Raw genomic sequence first — 19,229 nt, forward strand, 5'->3', positions numbered from 1 at the left:
CTTTAACCGTTGTTCTTTGGAAATGGCAATCACATGTTCCTTGTGGGATACTGACTTCATTCTTTAAAGAATTATTTTTGAATTATGATATTTAAGAGCTTTCTCTGGAATGACACATAAAGTTACCAGCAGGAAAAAAAAATGCCTATCGCTTTCAAATGTTTAGATCAACTGTGAGGCACCTATGTGAGGCAAAAATATGGGAAGACCTGGGCTGCATTAGCATTTAGGTTGGGCTGCCTGCCTTACTGTACCACAGTAACATGTGCATTTCAGATGTGAATTGGGTATAAATTCATAATCAAATTTTCACACTTAAAAGAAAAAAGGCAACTGGGAGAGAGTAAGGGAAGGGGTGACCTTGTTCAAAAAGCAACATACCTGACATAGGTAACTGAAAACCCTCTGTACATCACCTTTATAATCATAGTAATCATAATAGTTTTGAAAAGACAAAATATAAAACTATCTCCAAGATAAAAAACTACCGTCCTCTATCATCTTCTGCAAATTTTAAAACTTTCATTTTTATTTTTATGCCTGCAATCCATTTAGTATGAGGATGAAATGGGAAGGGTTATTTGCAAGGATGTCTATACTTTGATGTGATTACATGATTTACGTACATGAAAGAAATGATAATGGTGGAAGGTGAGAATCCACTGTCTCCTCTTTGACCTTGTGCCGTTTTATTTTCCTTCATCTCTATGTGACAGGAACTATTTTCTTTCTTTTCATTTGTGCTACTCTCTTTTATTCTTCTATCTTACATCACTTCCCCCAGGACATTATTTTTATGCTCATGTATCCTTTCTTCTCTTTTCTCTTGCATGAAAATATTTTCTCCATGACAACAAGTAGCATGTGTGAGCCCCTTGGTACCGCTGATAAGATCTTCAGGCTTCCTTTACCCAGTGCTACCACAATGATGTGTTCTTTTTTAATTCAGGTTGACAAACGACATTGTATCTGAGACTCAATATATTCCATGAACTATTGCTGACCATGATCTCATTTTTGCTCCAAGTAAGAGTAACCTCTGTAAAGCTGAGAAGTAAAGTCATGACCCTTAGATAATTAGAAACAGCCATTGAGATGTGGGCGGAGGTGGTCAGGGTTACAAGAAATTACATTACCAGGGAACTCACATCCTCTGCATTTAGGCAGGTGCCATCCAATCACTGGCTTTGTGTATGGTATTGTCACATTTGCTTGTCATCCCCCAGTCTCAGCAATGCCTAGAACCCATCACTATTACACAGATGTGGTTGGAATACACATTCTTTCCAAGCTCATTGTGTGGAAAGTTGTGATTTGAATCACCTTTGTCTCCTTCCTGCAAAAGGATCATTGACCCTGAACTAGAGAGCAACTCAAGAGATCCTAATTAAAACTCCCAGCAGAGGAAGGCACTAAAACCAATTAGATGTTCTGAGAGCTGTTTGTTTTCTAGTAACCAATAGCCTTCAAAGAATAGGATGGGTTTCGGGCAATTAGAGCTACGTAGAAAATGCTACTGCTTTCCTTTTTCTCCTCCTACCCCGAGTCTCTGTCTCTCCCCAATACCTTCCACAGAGCTCCTTTCACATCTTTGTTCCTCAGGGTATAAATCAGAGGATTGAGCATGGGGGTAAGTATAGTATAAAAAAGGGCAACAAACTTCCCCTTGTTTTCAGAATACTTGTGGATGGGCTGGAGGTAGGTGTAAATGCCTGAGCCATAAAACAGAGAAACCACCACAAGATGGGACCCACAAGTTCCAAAGGCCTTTCTGCGACCGGCCACTGACTTGATCTTCAACACAACCCTGGCAATCTGTGCATAGGAGCCTAGAATCAGAGCTGCAGGAAAGACCAAGATGATGGTTCTGGCCACAAACATCTTGGCCTCTGTTCCTCCTGTGTCCTCACAAGCCAGCTTCAGGAACATGGGCATCTCACAGAAGTAGTGATTCAGCTGATGGCCACAGATGGGCATGGCCATCGCAAGGCTGGTCTGAATCATAGAATTCACAAGGCCGACCACCCAGGAGGCCATAGCTAGTGAGTGGCAGAGAACGGGGTGCATGATGGTCGTGTAGTGGAGGGGACGGCACACGGCGGCATAGCGGTCGAAGGCCATCGCCGCCAGGAGCACGCATTCCGTGGAGACCAGAGAAAGGAAAATGTAGAGCTGGGCCACACACCTTGCAAAACTGATGGTTCTGTCAAGTCCATTGAGGTTGATGAGAAGCTGGGGCACAGTGCTGGTGGTGTAGCAGAGGTCCAGGAAGGAGAGGTGGGAGAGGAAGAAATACATAGGCGTGTGCAGTCGAAGGTCCATTCGGGAGAGAGCGATGATGGTGGTGTTGCCAAAGAGCGTCAGGGAGTAGGAAATTGAAATAGAGATAAAAAGGATGAGTTCTAGGTGAGGCCAATCTGAGAATCCCACAAGAAGGAAGCCATCACCCCAACTATTGTTGAAACTTCCCATAGCCTTTCACCTGCACAACTAGAAGAAGAAGCCGTGCAGCTTGTGAAGAATGGGTTGAAGCACTATTCTAAATATCCAATAAATGTCCTCAAATTACAGGTTATTTTCTATTCTTCTATTCAGTTAGGTCTGTCCAAACGTCTTTCCCCTCTCCTCTGTAGACTGGTGATCACTAGAGTAGCATGTAGCCTCAGTTTGATCTCTAGTTCTGTTGCCTATTTGTTACCCAGTTTTATCCAGACCACTCAGTCCTTTGGATCCAGTGCTTTCTTTCCCCAGAAATACCATATATTGCCCTCCCATATAATACTGAGATCCAAATGTAGCCACGTGGAAACGGCGCTTCAGAAGCGAAATGTGGAATTTGGGTGCCACTGAGCGGTAGAACAACCGTCTAGTGCGTGCAAGCTCCTGAGTTCAGTCCGTAGAACTACAAAAATTGATAAAGGAATAAGGAAACAAAGTCTAATATGCAAAGGCAGCATGAGTATTTCTGCAGGTCATTATTTTGCTCCTCTTCTTGGTTTGCATGTGGACTATTTGGAGTCAATTGAAACCCAGGAATAGCCTGGCTGAGATCTCAAGGTTGACTTCAGCTCAGTGAATATGGTTGCTGTACCAGTCTTGATGAGGCAGCAGACCCCACCTGTTGCAAAGGACAAGCGTAACTTCCTCACTTTAGGGGGAAAATAATTTGCAACCAGTGTGCTCCTTATCATGAGTCATTAGCGCTGGATTATCTCCCACCATTTTTCTAACTAAAAAAACAAACCACCCCTGCACTCTCCAAGAAATACTCTTCTCCTTTCCTAGCCAAACTGTCTTCAGTTTCTAACGCTTGTAGTACACTGAATGTCTTTTATGTGTCTTTTTCCTTTTCCAAGCTGTGAGCTTGGAGCTAGTGAGGACACTGAGCTTTAAAATAGTAGCATCTTCCCTTATGACATATAGGAGATACTAAAGTCATGTTAAATAATTTTCCTTGAATGAAATATTTTTGCCTCTTCAAGTCTCCTGAAAAAAAATCTACATTTTCAAAGAAACCCAAAAATTAACTACAAACACACTTGAATAAACTATGGCACTGGGTATGCAAACAATGTTGCTTTCCTCTAAAGGTTACTATTTCTTGGGGTTAAAAAAATCTAAATAGGATGTATGAAAATTCAACAGAAGGCAAACAAAGAATCTCGGAAACTACAGACATTTCATCTCTGTTCCATACGATCTTTTTTGTCAAATTAATACACTAGGCTTTTTAGCAAGTCTGCTGTACTGCAAGATCTTCGTCAATGTCTCAATACTGGGTCAATGATTCCAGGAAGGTATTTAGTTTCCATATTTTGTACTCCTGTGGAAAAGATGGATACAATGTGAGTTTTAAAGGCAAAATATTGCTACACATATAGCCAAACCTGAACCACTAAAATGGTGCTTGAATGACTACTTTAGTATACAGCCCACCAGTTTATGAAATCCATAGTCAGATTCTGACATATCATCTTTAACACTTCCAAGTCTTCCTGTTCAGAAGACTCACCTCACCTCTGCAAGTCTCAGATCACTTCATTATAAAGTGGGAAAAAACAAACAAACATATTTCACAAGATTCAACTTGGTCTGCCAGTTTATTCAGCACTGTATTTGTACTGCCAAATGCAGCATCTAGGGAATGAAAGGCTCCAAAGAGACATGGCTGAATGAACTAATGAACGCATTCCACACCCTGATACCATGGTTGCTGCACACAAATGTCTCAGAAATTATTTGTTTTCTTGCAAAACAAAGCAAAAAACTGTATTAAACACATGTGTACTGTTTCACATTCCATAGCACAAGGATTTTGACCATCCCTGCCAGTGCACATGGCTTAGAGGGTGACGAGCCCTCCAGCCAACCCCACCCCCACCCCCAGGAGCACACAAAGCAAATGCCAGCCTCTTCCTACTGACAGCCATGCTGATATTGAGGGAAATAATCATGGTAGTCAAACTTTGCTGCATTCCCATATTCTTCAATATTCCCATATTTTTCAGTTGGTGACAACTTTGGGAATTTCTATTTCTGTTCATAATACCCCAAGTATTTCACCCCAGTGATAGAATGAAATTATGTTAGGCTGATGTAACTGGTTCCCAATGACTCACATTTCCATTCCAGACATAGCTGAATGTTCACAGATCATCTTTCTAAAATGTCACATCTAAGGAAATGGGTAAGATGGGGTAATATGCTTTGATCAGATAGGTTTTTTATATTGCCCAAGATCTTGGCAGAAAACTTGCTTTAAAATCTTAACAAAGCAGATAGAACCCAAGGGCAATAAAATCAGCCAACTTCCTACTTGAGAAACTGGTGTTTCTTTTTTTTTTTTTTTTTTTTTTTTTGGCCAGTCCTGGGGCTTGGACTCAGGGCCTGAGCACTGTCCCTGGCTTCTTCTTGCTCAAGGCTAGCACTCTGCCACTTGAGCCACAGCGCCACTTCTGGCCATTTTCTGTATATGTGGTGCTGGGGAATCGAACCCAGGGCCTCATGTATATGAGGCAGGCACTCTTGCCACTAGGCCATATCCCCAGCCCAGAAACTGGTGTTTCTAACTGGCTTTTTAGACTAGAAAATACTTGTAAAAATAAGCTTAATAACTTCTATCCAGGCTTAAAGACCTGTCATATGGAAAAGATGCAGAACCAACTTGTTTTGTTCTCAAAAGACTGAATCTTAGGACTTGTGGAATTTCAAGAGGATAGATTGTGGATAAATAATGAGTAAACTTGACAAAAGAGTAGGCAAATTGACTGCCTGGAAAGTAAGTTATAGTGCTGTAACTTCAAAGCTTCCTATTCATTTAAAGGCTGCAAGTTGTCTTCAAGGTATTGTAAAAAATGCTCCTGCACTAACTAAATGATTGTGTGAGATCATTTGGAGCATCCCCAACCAGCCCTTATATTCTTTATTTTTCTAACCTAAAAATATCTCTTAAAGAGGTATTTCTACTCCTTTAATACCCTTGGCATAGTCTAAGCATTTTGACATTTACATATTTGTTTCTCTGCAACACAAAAGTCAGCAATTATATGTGTTCAACTCTTAATTTTGTGTCTGGGTGTATGCATGAATCTGTGTCTATGTATGATTACTATAAAAATACATTTCTTAATAAGAAATAATGTTTAAAATACTTTTCCAACAACACTTGGTACTATCCCCTTCATGATAGTCCACAAATTTGTTGATATTGTCAGATCATACATAGCCAAAATTAAGCTGTATAATTTTTCACTTGAACAAGAAGGTTCTAGAAATCTTGCCTAATTGCCCTCATTGTTGGATTACACATTAAATTTTGAACCTGTTCTCACTTATTCCTAGTATTCTTGCTTGTGTAGTTAGTTTTCTTATTATAAGTGTCTGAGACATTAACTTACTATGAAACCCAGCTAAAGACGATGCAAACCTCTACCCATTTCTCATCACCATCATCTTCAGATTTAATCATTTTCTGATGTACACTATATCCCATCCTGCCCCCAAGATTTTAGGATGATTCAAGACTACTAAATGCCCCAGATATCTCTAAAACATTTTTCTATGTAGCACAAGATAAATAAGTTTTGAATCCATTCAGCTCAAACCCATTTAAAGACTAAATTAATAAATCATTCTTTAGTGATTAACTTAACTCCTCACACAGAACTTTGTCTCCATCTAGGATAGGCTCCCTCCTGTTGTCTGAGTCTTACATTATTTACTTTGGATAATTATGACCATGTTCCCATTCTTTTTCCCCTGCATCTGATGTCTATAATTTACTTCACATGTGAGCTCCTTGGAATTTTAGAAATTGCATTTTAGACAGCACTTCAAAATGATTTTAAGTCAACACTCATATTTTATGTTAGAATATTTATTCCCATAACTTTATGCCATTGGGAGAGAGAAATGCAAGCGGGAATACTTTGAACAAGTTCTATGTAATCAAGTAGATAGATACCTGGATGGTAGAGAGAGAAAGATAATCAGTAATAAAACATGTTCTACATAAACAACATTTTTGTGACCTCAAAACAGGCAATAAGTAGAAGTGAAAAATGCTATATATAATGGAATGTTTTCCCCCGGGTTTTTAATGGTGAAGCTGGAGTGGCTAACCTTGTCAATACTCACTCAAGGCTCCGGCAAAGAAAACTAATACATTCCCACTCTCAGTTCTGCTGGCTTGAAAGGAGATTTGTGACCCATTAGAGAGAGTTGGCATTGGGAAATGTTCACTGTAGATTTGTCTCTCCTTGGTCCCAGTTCCTTTTGTGTGACGAAGCTTGGATCAGATCTTCTGTCCTGGAAAAGTCATGACTATGTGTTGTTGCTTTCTTCATCAAAAAGCGTGCTAAAGCTTATAACCTTAGGAGTGCTAACACACTCCCTGAACATCCCATGTTCATCCTAAGACTAGAATGGAGCTGATGTATTATATCCAAACATCTCTTGACACTAGGCTTCATGCATCACACATGCTCTGGGGAGACATTGCCGGAGGGCTCCTGATAACAACAAAGAAAATAGCTGTTTACCAAGCATACCCCTATCCCTGGAGACTTCTGCGCCCCAATGTGGGCAATTAGAAACTTATACATTCTCCAAGATCTGGCTCTCAGTCCTTAGTTCTTGTGCCCTGCAAGTTTATTCAATTTGTTTACCAGTCCTGACAATCTTTTTTTGTTGGAATCTTTAGGGTTTTCTATATATAAAATCATGCCATCTGCAAATAAGACAATTATACTTCCTTTATCCAGTTTGGATGACTTTTATTTCTTTCTCCTACCTCATGACTCTGATTAGGACTTCCAGAATCATGTTCAATATATGTGACTAAGTGAGTCAGATGTAGAGTAAAGAAGGCCAGGTTCAAATCCTAATCCTAGCTTTAGATAATTTGAGGCCAGTCAGTCACACAAAATGATTACCTAACTCTCAATCGCTTGATGAATGAAACCGGGAGGGGGGTGATTCTGACACTTTATATTGTGATAATTAACTGTGGCCATTGTAAGTTTATTAAAGTAGGTAGCCGATAAAAGAAAACACCACTCGGTATTCAGGCAGGAGAGAAAACTTTATTCCTGAACTGCTGGCCTGTGGCCAGGATGATGCATGGCTGGAGAGAAGGGGTGACACCCCCCCACCCACCAACCCACCCCCTATCCTGCTTTGGCTAGGGGAGGGGCAGGAAGGTGTGGCCAGGTGAATTAGGATGTGACCTTAGGGAAGCAGGAAGTAACTGCCTCCAGGTATGCCAGTTACCCAGGTGACTTAACCAGGTGGGAGGCATCTGCATGTCACCCTCCCGGGGTGGACCTTACATTCATGAGTATATTTCATACAGATTTTATATAGAATATAGCTTGAACTATAGTTAAGGTTCAAGAACTGGAAACCATTATTATAGTATATTTTAGCTTTGTGCAAGTAAAAAGAAACAGCTTCTCAACAAAAATGTGTGTGTGAGAGAAGATTCCAGAACCTTGGCCAGAATCAATTTAAGCAAAACACATTAAATTCACATTTCACTCTGTTTCCACCTAACTTTCCGACATCAACTAACTTTCCTCTCCTTTATTAAAAAGTTACCTTTAGAAACAGAGAATTAGCAGGATGTGGTAATAAGGGTAGATTTGAGGCTAAAGGAAGCAAAACCTCAGCATCACCTCACGTTTTCTACGGGAACTTGGATTTGTGATTTATACTTCTTTTGTAACTTCAGGTCCATCAAAGATAAGTAGTGAATAGAGCTAAATAGTTACAATTCTGTATAATTAATGATGACTGCAATAAAACGATTTTGAATATCAAATGTAAGATATTAAACTGAAAGATTATTTATTCAATATGAAATTTACAGAGACTTTAAAAGGTTATTAACATGGACACCTGTGTTTGTATGTGAATGCAAGATCATGCAATGAATGACAATGGAGGAATTTCAAGTGTGTCCTATCTTCACACTCGAGTCCAATGTTTTTAGACCCTCCAGTACTCTTCCTACTGTAAGAATATTTTGTTTTGGTTTTCAATATATATATATACATATATATATATATATATATACATATATATATATATATATATTTTTTTTTTTTTTTGGCCAGTCCTAGGCCTTGGACTCAGGGCCTGAGCACTGTCCCTGGCTTCTTCCCGCTCAAGGCTAGCACTCTGCCACCTGAGCCACAGCGCCACTTCTGGCCGTTTTCCATATATGTGGTGCTGGGGAATCAAACCGAGAGCTTCATGTGTAGGAGGCAAGCACTCTTGCCACTAGGCCATATTCCCAGCCCCGGTTTTCAAATATTTTGTTTTGGTTTTTTGTTTGTGTTATTCCTTTTTATTCTTCCTCCTTTCCAATGTCTCTTCCTCATGACTCGTTATTTCTATGCTCATTTATTCCCTACTTCTCTCTTACCTGGAAAATATTGTGTCTGTGACACACAGCCACATGGCCAATCTTTTAGTGTAGCTGACAAGATGTTGATGACTTCTTTTATTCAGTGATGTCCAAATAAACTTTGCCTGTTTCAAGTAGGCAACTGTCAACATATCTGAAATTCTGCCTGCTTCATTAAGTCTATTTGATCATGATCTCCTTTCTTGCTCCAAGGGTCACGGAAGGGAACATGTGAAAGGTCACAGCTAATTAAAAAAGCAGAATTGAACTTATGTCCTCTACCTTTGGGCACAGTGCCATCTTGTGAAACCACGTTGGGCATCACTGACTTTGGAAAAAGGTGGTGTCACTCTCAGACATACCAAGAACCCAAACCCACTCTCTGACATGTATGTGTCCACAATACATACATTACCCAACCTCATTCATTTGGAATGTTGTTTTATAAATCAACACTTATTCCTTCCTGTGTGATCACAGGAAACAACCTAGAAAGAGTCTTCAGAGATCTATATATTCAACTTCCAAGCCAGGAAGACACTAAAACACTGAGGTCTATTACCTAAAAGTCTACCCACCCTTTTTCCAGTCCTAGCCCAAGTCTCTGCCTCTTCTTAGTACTTTCCACAGAGCTCCCTTCACATCTTTGTTTCTTAACGTATAAATCAGAGGATTGAGAATGGGAGTAATTATAGTATAAAAGAGTGCAACAAATTTTCCCTCCTTCTCAGAATAAGTGTGGATGGGTTGTAAGTAGGTGTAGATGGCTGAGCCATAAAAAAGGAAAACCACCAAGAGGTGGGACCCACAAGTACCAAAAGCTTTTCTGCGCCCAGCCGTCGACTTGATCTTCAGCACTGCCTGTGCAATGTGTACATAAGAACCTAGAATCAGAGCTGCAGGAAGGGCAACAACTATGACTCGAGCCAAAAACATCTTGGCCTCAGTTCCTCCCGGGTCCTCGCAGGCCAACTTCAGGAAGACAGGCATCTCGCAGAAGAAGTGATTCAGTCGACGGCCACAGAGAGGCATGGTCATCACAAGACTTGTCTGAATCATTGAGTTCACAAAACCTCCCACCCAGGACGAGATAGCCAGTGTGTGGCAGAGACAGGGGTGCATAATAGTCATGTAGTGGAGTGGACGGCACACAGCGACATAGCGGTCAAAGGCCATGACCACCAGGAGCATGCACTCAGTGGAGCCCAGGGCCAGGTAGATGTACAGTTGGGCCACACACCCTCCATAGGTGATGGTCCTGTCAAATCCACGAAGGTTGATCAGAAGCTGGGGAACAGTACTGGTGGTAAAACAGAGGTCCAGGAAGGAGAGGTGGGAGAGGAAGAAGTACATAGGCGTGTGCAGTCGAAGGTCCAGTCGGGAGAGAGCGATGATGGTGGTGTTGCTAAAGATAGTTAGGCAGTAGAAAATCAAAATAAACACAAAAAGAAAGGTTTCCAGTTGAGGCCAGTCTGAGAAGCCCACCAAAATGAAGCCTTCCCTAAAACTAGTATTGAAACTTCCCATGGCCATTTGCCTGGCCAAATAACAGAAGACGATGCAATGCCTCCTATGAAGAATACGTTAAAACATTCTTTCACCGTTGTGTCTCAAGACTCCAAAAATCATGACATTTATTTTCTATGTTGCTATTCAGTTCTATCTGTCCAACCTTTCTTTGCTCTCTTTTAGACAGGATGTCACTGAACTAGGATGATGTGGCCTTCACTTGACTCGTAATTCGTTTTGCCTCTCCTGTGACATGAGCCAGTGTTTTCCATTCTGTGAATCCAGTGTTTACTTATCTAAAAGTAGAGATCATGTATTGCTCCCTCCTCACAGCACTCAGATTTGTGGAAACTTCTTTTTAAAAATTAAAAGTGAGCCAAGTATGGTGGTTTACACCTGTAATCCCAGAACTCAAGGAAGGGTAAGATGACTGCAAGTTCTTAGGCTACATAATGAAACTGTCTCGAAGAAAAGCAACCCTAAGGAGAAAAAACAATGTAGTACCAGTATTCTGTGTTTTTTGAAATTTCCCCCTTCCCTGATCTCTTGTGAAACTGTCTCAATACATTACAAATTATGATCTTATCAGGCTGAGATCCTGAGCTGGACCCCTTGGGGTTTGCTCTGGTCTTCTGCTTGGTGAATATGGTTATTACACCAAACCTGGTGGCTCACTCACGACCAGCAAGAGGATTAAGAATGTACATCCATTCCTTAGGGAAGAAAAGACAGTTAGCTACAAGTACATTTCTATGAGTCATTATACCTGGCACGCCTCCCACACAGGCCCTCAATTTATAAGTCCTTCCCTCATCCCCCACGAGGGGGTTTTCTTCCTCTCCATCCTAACCCTCTGTGTGGTCTCTCATAGCAGTCGACACTCTCATGGAATTTTTTTTTTTTTATGTTTCTTTGTCTCTCTGATCTGAGCCTTCAGGGATGGAAAAAAACATACTGAAAATAAAGGGTAGGGAGAATGGGAAAAGAACTAAACAGAGGGATTAAACATTATATATGCATGTCTGAAGTGCCAGGGTGAAACCCTTTTGTACGATTAGTGCACATTTTAAAGGAGAACAGCAGGAAGGTAAAACAGGTTTTGTTATGAGGGATGAGTATCAGTGAGGAGGGTAAATGGAAAGGGTAATAAAGGAGGGAAAATATGGGTCAAAGTACTTTACATACATGTGTGAAAATAGAACAGTGAAACCTATCAGAATTGTTCTAAGGAGGAAAGAGGATGAGGGAGAGTGATAGAGGGGGTGAATTTAAATACAAGCATAAAGCTGAGCATGGTGGTACATGCTTCTCTAATCCCCACTCTCAGGAGGCTGAGTCAGGAAGATCCACTCAAGGTCAGCCTGGACTGACCAGGAGTTCCAGGCCACTCAATAAGAATAAGTAACTAAATACAACCACAGTATGACACACTCTGCACTGATCAGCTAGACTTTTGAATACTTTTTAAGTTCTTGGCAACAGATTTGGGTTCAGACCTAGACATAGAATCAAAAGAAAATAAAAACCATGGAAGCATCCTGAATGAGAAGGTGGCATTTTAAGTTGTTTTTAAGTGATAAAACAAAATACTTCGAAGTAAGCTTGAGAGCTACTGCTACTGTCTGTGTACAAAGCTCTGGCTTACAGAGAAAAGTGATGGCAAATTGGTTCTGTTCATCTGCAAAGGCCCAAACTAGGAACAACTGGTGAATCATACAAAAGGAAAATGGTGGTTCTATATAAAGAAAACTTATTTTTAAATAGCCATGTAAATATAGACTGCTTGGGAAAAGTGTGATATCTTTGTCAATTGAAAGCTTGCTACCCATGGAGAGGCTGAAATTAGACTCTCAGGATGTAACATGCTCTAGTATTAATTAGAAGGTTAGTTTATATAGTTTCAGGCACATACCTGATGCTGATAATTCCTGATGGTGATAATCCATATTTTTCGATTCTTAAGTTATCTTTAAAAACTTAATCTCTTCTGACCCCATTGACCTACTCAACCCATTTGATACTTGGCACCTTTTTAAAAATTAAACTTTTTTCTTTATTGTCAAAGTGTGGTACAGAGGGGTTACAGATTCATATGTAAGGCAGTCAGTACATTTATTGTCCAACTTGTTACCTGCTCCCTCCTTTTCCATCCTTCCCCCTCCCCCTTTCTCTCTCCCCTCCAAGATGATACTTGACATCTTTGATGCTGTTGAATTTGTGCAATGAAAACATCATTGATTATCTGTGTTTGTCTACCTCTGTGTTTCTGTCTGGTGTGGCTGCATCTTCATGACTATATAGGATCTCTACAAGTAATAAAGTTTCCGTGATCAGAAATCACATTTCAGGTATTTTCTGATGCATACAGTACTACAGCCTGCATGCCAGTCCAATGCTATAGTGGTGTTGTTTTCCCTTATGGAGCATCATTCAAGCCAGAAAGTTTAAGTCATCTGTCTGGGAAATGGAGGTTCTACACACCCCTTCCCGATCACCTTCATTGGCAGACACATCCTAAAGTATAGCCCGTTTTCTTTTTATAATGCTTGAACTTGTAGTTTTGTTGGATTTTAGATGCCTAAACTCACCACCAAACTTTACTAGGCACCAAAGCATCCTTGTTCTCATTCTCCACCGCAGCCTCCTCCTTTACCTGACCCACCATAGTAGAATAGGTCAATATCCTACCCTAGCCCACAACTTTTTATTGTGACCTTCCAGGCTTTTCTGTCACATACTTAGTGATAACCCACCAACATTTCCTGTCCTAAGATTAGAAAACCACAGCTGGAGTCTATGAGTTCATTTAATATCCAAAGGCTAAATCAACGCACTGTTTAACTCTGACTCCTCCCTTAGAATATCGCCTCCTATTATTGTCCCTCTTCTTGTCTATTCCTTCAAGAAGTCTTCTTTGGTGTATCTTCTACATTGCTATATCTCCATTCTTTGTCTCCTGGTTGTGTTTTATATGTGTTTTGCTTTGCATGTTCTTTCTTTGGCATAGGATTTGAGTTTGGGCTGGAACTTCAAATTCATATTAAGCCAACCTTCACACTTAATGAGCAAACTGAGTGTTCAATAAGTATGTAATGATTTCCCTAAATTTATGCAATTGAAGAGTAAGAGATGCTTATGAGAATATTAATGTGCTGTAGATGGAGGGATGGTAGAGGAAGTGACAAAACAACTTCTTATGTCATGTTAGTCATTCTCCATTCAAATCAATCACTAAACATAATGAAGCCTAGTGATAAATCTCTTGATAGAATACTTTTTCTTTCCTAGATTTTAACCTGGAGGGCAGAAATGCCCACCCAGTTTGTTCTTACTCAGATATGCACACACACACACACACACACACACACACACACACACACACACACACACAAAAGCCCCTGGACTCACCTCCCTTCATTCTCCCGGCATCAGAGGTGATAGGATACTAGTTGAGACTGGCACTTAGCAATGGCTGAGACAGATGGGGACCACTTGGTTCTGACTTCATCTGTGGAGGGCAAGGCATAGATGATAGCTCTGGCCCAAGGCAGGGTGTGATAACACAGAGCCATGACCCTCGGCAGGGGAGCCTGCTGAGACCCAGAACCCAGGAGGATGGGGCATCCTCCCCACTGAGCTCTCCTTGCTCCCTCACCCACTGAGTTGAGGAAGGAGCTGTGGTACCATCAGAGCCACCTCCTGACCCTAAGGCTGAGCACACCAATTCTGCCCACAGGGCATTGCCAAGGCCTCTTTAACACCAGTGAGGGGAGACTTGTTTACCGGGGCCAGGGTGGGGGGGGTGTCTCTAGAGGCTTCTGAGCCCCAATGTGGCAATTAAAATCAACTGACAGACTCTTAAGATCTGCCTTGCCAGCCTTCTGTTCTGTCTCTGTTCCCCATACACTGCCCAAACCAAACTGATCTTTCAGGATCCTCACCACACATCTCCCTTGCTTATTCCATACAGCTGTGCAGTGTGACCTTCCCAGTCTCCCTACTTAAACCCCAGTCCTTCCACCAGCTCTTCGTCCATCAGTCCAGATGTCATGTCTCACTTAACGCCTATCAAGTTCACAACACTTCTCTGGGTTCTTTGTATAATATATTCTTGTTGATATGATCCAATAAGTATTTCCTGTATAAAAATTAGATATTTCAGATATTTTCTCTCTGTGCACAATCCTTTATGTATAAATACCATGCACATCTTTTGAGTATGTAGTTTTATGAGTTATAAATTTTATGTCAAGGTACTTTAAATTACCATCTTACTCCTTTTAATGCCATAAAATTAATTAGATTCCAAACAAGTATACATGTGCATTTTATTAGCCTTCCATAGGATCTATTTTCAGGGATTCAAGGTCACAGTCTTCCCTCCCAGGTTCCTGTGTGCCTCCTGAGGTGTAATGAGAGCAGAGATTTGTATGTGCCTTGAGGAAAGAGGTCAGCTCTGGGCTGACCTCCTCCTGTTTACTTCTGGCACCCACTGGGGGCTGCCGAGGGAGGAAGAGAAGGAGAAAAGATGCTCTTTAAGAGTCTGTTGGAACTAAGCCTGGTTTTCTCTTCACCATTGGCCAGTGTGATGTTCAGGAGCATTAAGTTCATTCCCATTCAGTGAACAAATAGGAAGCTTTCATCTCTTTACTTCTTCCACATGATTTTAATAATCTAAATAAAATTGCACTATCCTTTGTACTTTATGTGACATTTACACTGAAAATATATTGATAATGATGGGACATTGATCAAATGGTACTCAGATCATAATCATGAGAGCAAATTTGATTTTCTCTTTTGCTGCTGTCTCTCTAAACCCAATGGGAACTCTCTTGTTCCTAGCCCAGGATGAAATTTAAACAGGCTTAATTACTTTATTCCATCATCACATATATAATAGATATTCTATAGATGCCTTTAATGTCACAAACATAGGATCATGTGATAAATTTCCTGTGACCAAAAAGTAGTATGTCGAGCGAGCCAAAATTAACATGCAGATCCTTCATTTCAGAGTGTGAAAATCTTTCCCACGCTCTACTAAAAAAGTATACAGCAATAGGAAATATGAAGAAATGAGCAATAAATGAAAGTGGCTGTCACTGGTCTCCTGAGATGCCTCTCCACCAAGGGGGGCGGATTTAGATGTTTATTCATTTTAATTGCTATATAGAATTTCACATGCTTGAACATTAATCATTACATTTCAAGAATAACTCACTTTGTATGTTCTGGTATTTTACTCCTTTGGACAATGGGGTGGTGAACATATTTGTATATATCTCAAGTGCTAGTGTGCTGGATCTTTCTGTATAGTTTAATCACAAAATAAAGTACTAGGTCTGAGGGAATCTTCAGTATTGAAAGTTGTTTTCAACTGCTGGAGCCCATGTGTTCCTTCACAAGTACAAACCTATAAATGTTCGCTAATCAAATGGATATGAAATTTTATGACATTGCCTTGTTAATTTGCATTTTATTGGTTAGTAGCAAGAATAATGGCCTTTTCATATTACTTGTTTTCTAATGTATTGTGAGATTATCTGTATTTAGTATTTTGCCTTTTAATCATTATTAATATATACATTGGAAATATCCCCTAATCTCTAGCTTTTCTCCCCCACTGGATTCTTGAGGAATGTGTGTATTTGCATGTGTTTTATGGGCATTGAATGCAATTCTTTCCTTGATTTGTATTTTATCAAAAAAATGCAACTTCATGATAAATTAATAAAAATATTCTCTGTGTTCTTCTAATTTTCTAGTTTTACTAATGATTTTTATTTACATTTAGGCTATGACTTAACATGTTTTGTTTTCTTCTAAATAATATTTTATCTCAGCAGTATTGATTGTAGTGCCAATAGATGATTTCTCCAGATATCCAGCTTTCATTCAAGCATCATTTTTAATTTGTTTCTTTTAGAGACTTAAGTTCAGTTGTGTTTTTTTCTTGTCAGTCATGGAGCCTGAATTGAGGGCCTCTGTGTTGTCCTTGAGCTTTCTTGTTCAAAGCTGGTGCTTGGGCTGGGAATATGGCCTAGTGGCAAGAGTGCTTGCCTCCTACACATGAAGCTCTCGGTTCAATTCCCCAGCACCACATATATGGAAAACGGCCAGAAGGGGCATTATGGCTCAGGTGGCAGAGTGCTAGTAGCCTTGAGCGGGAAGAAGCCAGGGATGGAGCTCAGGCCCTGAGTCCAAGGCCCAGGACTGGCAAAAAAAAAAAAAAAAAGCTAGTGCTCTACCACTTGAGCCACAGCTCTGATTCTGGCTTTTTTTGTGGTGCTTAATTGGGGATAAGAATCTCACAGACTTTCCTGCCTGGGCTGGCTTTGAACTGTGATCCTTAGCTCGCTGCCTCCTGAGTAGCTAGGATTATAGATGTGAACCACTGGCCCTTGGCTTTGAACTGTTTAGGGGTAAGATCCAGGAGGAAGAGAAAGGGAGAAGGGAGTGGAGATAAATATAATTGAAGGACTTAATAGACATATATATAGATATATGTGTGTGTGTGTATGTATGTATGTAGAATAATGCACTCAGTGTAAGGGCCCAAGTTCAAGCCTCAGTACATACGTATACACATGCATGTACATATTTTGTACACACAGATGGAGAATGCCATCATAGTTATGGTGTTATATTGACCAGGGAATTGGGAAGACATAGGCAGATATAGATCACAAGATACAAATTAGACAATATATAGAATGAATAAGAGACCTAGACTACAAGATGAGTGCTGTAGTTAGTAAAGTAGGACTGTGTTTGGGATTATGTTTTTAACGCCTCTCATCAAAAAGGTTAGATGAGAGAGAGAGGTAATTATGTATGATGGTAGATACATTCATTTGCTTCATTACAGTGACAGAATCCCTTGTCATTTTGTGAATCTCAAATATACAAATTTTAATTTAGACAATACATTCAGCATAAGGTAATAACATAAAGTCAGCTCCAACCACCTCTATCAGGCTGATAATAGAAGGAGCCTGGGTACTACTAGCTGGCTCTCACATGACTGTGGGGACCCATGGTCTCTGATGATCAATTAACCATTGTCTTGAATGAAAAGATCCAGTGAAGCCCAAGAAGGGTGTAAGATTCCATGGAGATGCAATTTGCTCCCACAAGACAGAACTTGTGAAAAATCATGCATGGTTGTGTGTACACAGCCTTTTAAAATTGCTCCAGTGTGAGATATGCTCCCATTAATATAATCGACTGGCTATATTTTCGACAAGACAAAGGAAGAACACAGTAACTACAAAACTATTTTATTAAACTCTGTCCTGTGTGTTCAAATAAAGCCTTCTATTAAGTTATTCATATGCTTAAATTATTTAGGTTTTGCTATGCAGGGTATAGGAAACTCAACACATTTATTTCATGTGGGTTATTGGTTAGTACCTTCAGTTAGTAAATATAAAAATAAGGATTTTTCAGGTAGTGACATACCATTTATTCTCCAAGTAACTTGAAGCAAAAAAAACCCACACAAAAATATCTAACTTTCAATATCCTGATAAATAAAACTAATGAGATTTTTTTTTATTTCTTAAAAATTTAGTGTAACAACATGGCCTCTTGTGTAACACAGTGCTTCTTCACCTATAATAAAAGTTCCAGAAATTGAATCTATTATTGTAGATAGTATTAACTTTATTGAGGGAAAAATATGGTTCCTCACCAAAGAATAGCTCAGAAAAGTCTAGAACCCTGGACAGAATCACCAAAGTGAAGCTGTGAACGATAATAAGTTCACATATAATTTCCTCTCCAACCATCTTTCTTTCTACCTATATCTTCTTCCACCAAGAACTCACTCTAAGAAAAGAAGGACTGGAGATATGATATGGTAGGAATTCCATTCAGGATTTTAGAAGCCTGGATCGCACTTCCCAAACATTTGGTATAGGCACTTGGGTAAGTGGATTAAACTATTTGGAACCTAATTTGGTTCCAAATAGACTATATGTAGTCTCATCATGAATGAGGAGAGACTAACAAAACTAACTCTTGGGGCTGGGGATATAGCCTAGTGGCAAGAGTGCCTGCCTCGGATACACGAGGCCCTAGGTTCGATTCCCCAGCACCACATATACAGAAAACGGCCAGAAGCGGCGCTGTGGCTCAAGTGGCAGAGTGCTAGCCTTGAGCGGGAAGAAGCCAGGGACAGTGCTCAGGCCCTGAGTCCAAGGCCCAGGACTGGCCAAAAAAAACAAACAAAAAAACTAACTCTTGCAGTGCTGTTATGTAATTAATGACCATTTTTTGCACAGCAAGTACTTAAAATATTAAACAAATAGAGAGATTGGTATTGAAATAAAGATGATTCACGAAACATGAACTGTAGATTATTAACAAATATACCTGCATTTTAGAAGCAGTCTTTGGGCTCTGCCTCTTGTGCTACACCTTTAGCTCTTTTTGCTTTTGTTATTTTTTAGCCTTTTGCTCTTGGCCTGGGTAGGCCTAGAACTGTGGTCCTCCTAGCTATGCCTTCCTCATAGCTGGGGTGACAGGTGCCGAACACCACATCTGCCTATGACATCTACATTTTTTTCAAATGAAACCATTGTTTAAGTGCATGGAATGATATGATACTGGTGGAATTTCCAAAAGCCACTGTCATTACACTGCTCCAAGGATTCTTGAGAATAATTGTTCTCTCTCTCTATCTCTCTATTTCTCTTTCACACTCTCCCCTGCCTACTCTGCCTCCTTCTCCATCTTGCTTCCTCTCTCTCTATTTCATATATATACATATATGTATATATATATATATATTTCTCGGTATGCCTCT

The 19,229-nt window shown here is 40.1% G+C and overlaps 2 protein-coding genes across 2 annotated transcripts; both read right to left on the reverse strand.

Annotated features, from left to right (window-relative positions):
* Positions 1-1,536: 1,536 nt before the first annotated feature.
* On the reverse strand, positions 1,537-2,472 carry LOC125341978 (olfactory receptor 10-like). The gene has a single exon (XM_048334117.1). The coding sequence runs from the start codon at positions 2,470-2,472 to the stop codon at positions 1,537-1,539; it is 936 nt and encodes a 311-aa protein (XP_048190074.1).
* A 7,027-nt stretch (positions 2,473-9,499) lies between these two features.
* Positions 9,500-10,435, reverse strand: LOC125341963 (olfactory receptor 2Y1). Its single transcript, XM_048334098.1, has one exon. The coding sequence runs from the start codon at positions 10,433-10,435 to the stop codon at positions 9,500-9,502; it is 936 nt and encodes a 311-aa protein (XP_048190055.1).
* Positions 10,436-19,229: the final 8,794 nt, after the last annotated feature.

Source organism: Perognathus longimembris, chromosome 25 (assembly GCF_023159225.1).
Source record: "Perognathus longimembris pacificus isolate PPM17 chromosome 25, ASM2315922v1, whole genome shotgun sequence".
In the NCBI taxonomy this organism is placed as follows: Eukaryota; Metazoa; Chordata; class Mammalia; order Rodentia; family Heteromyidae; genus Perognathus; species Perognathus longimembris.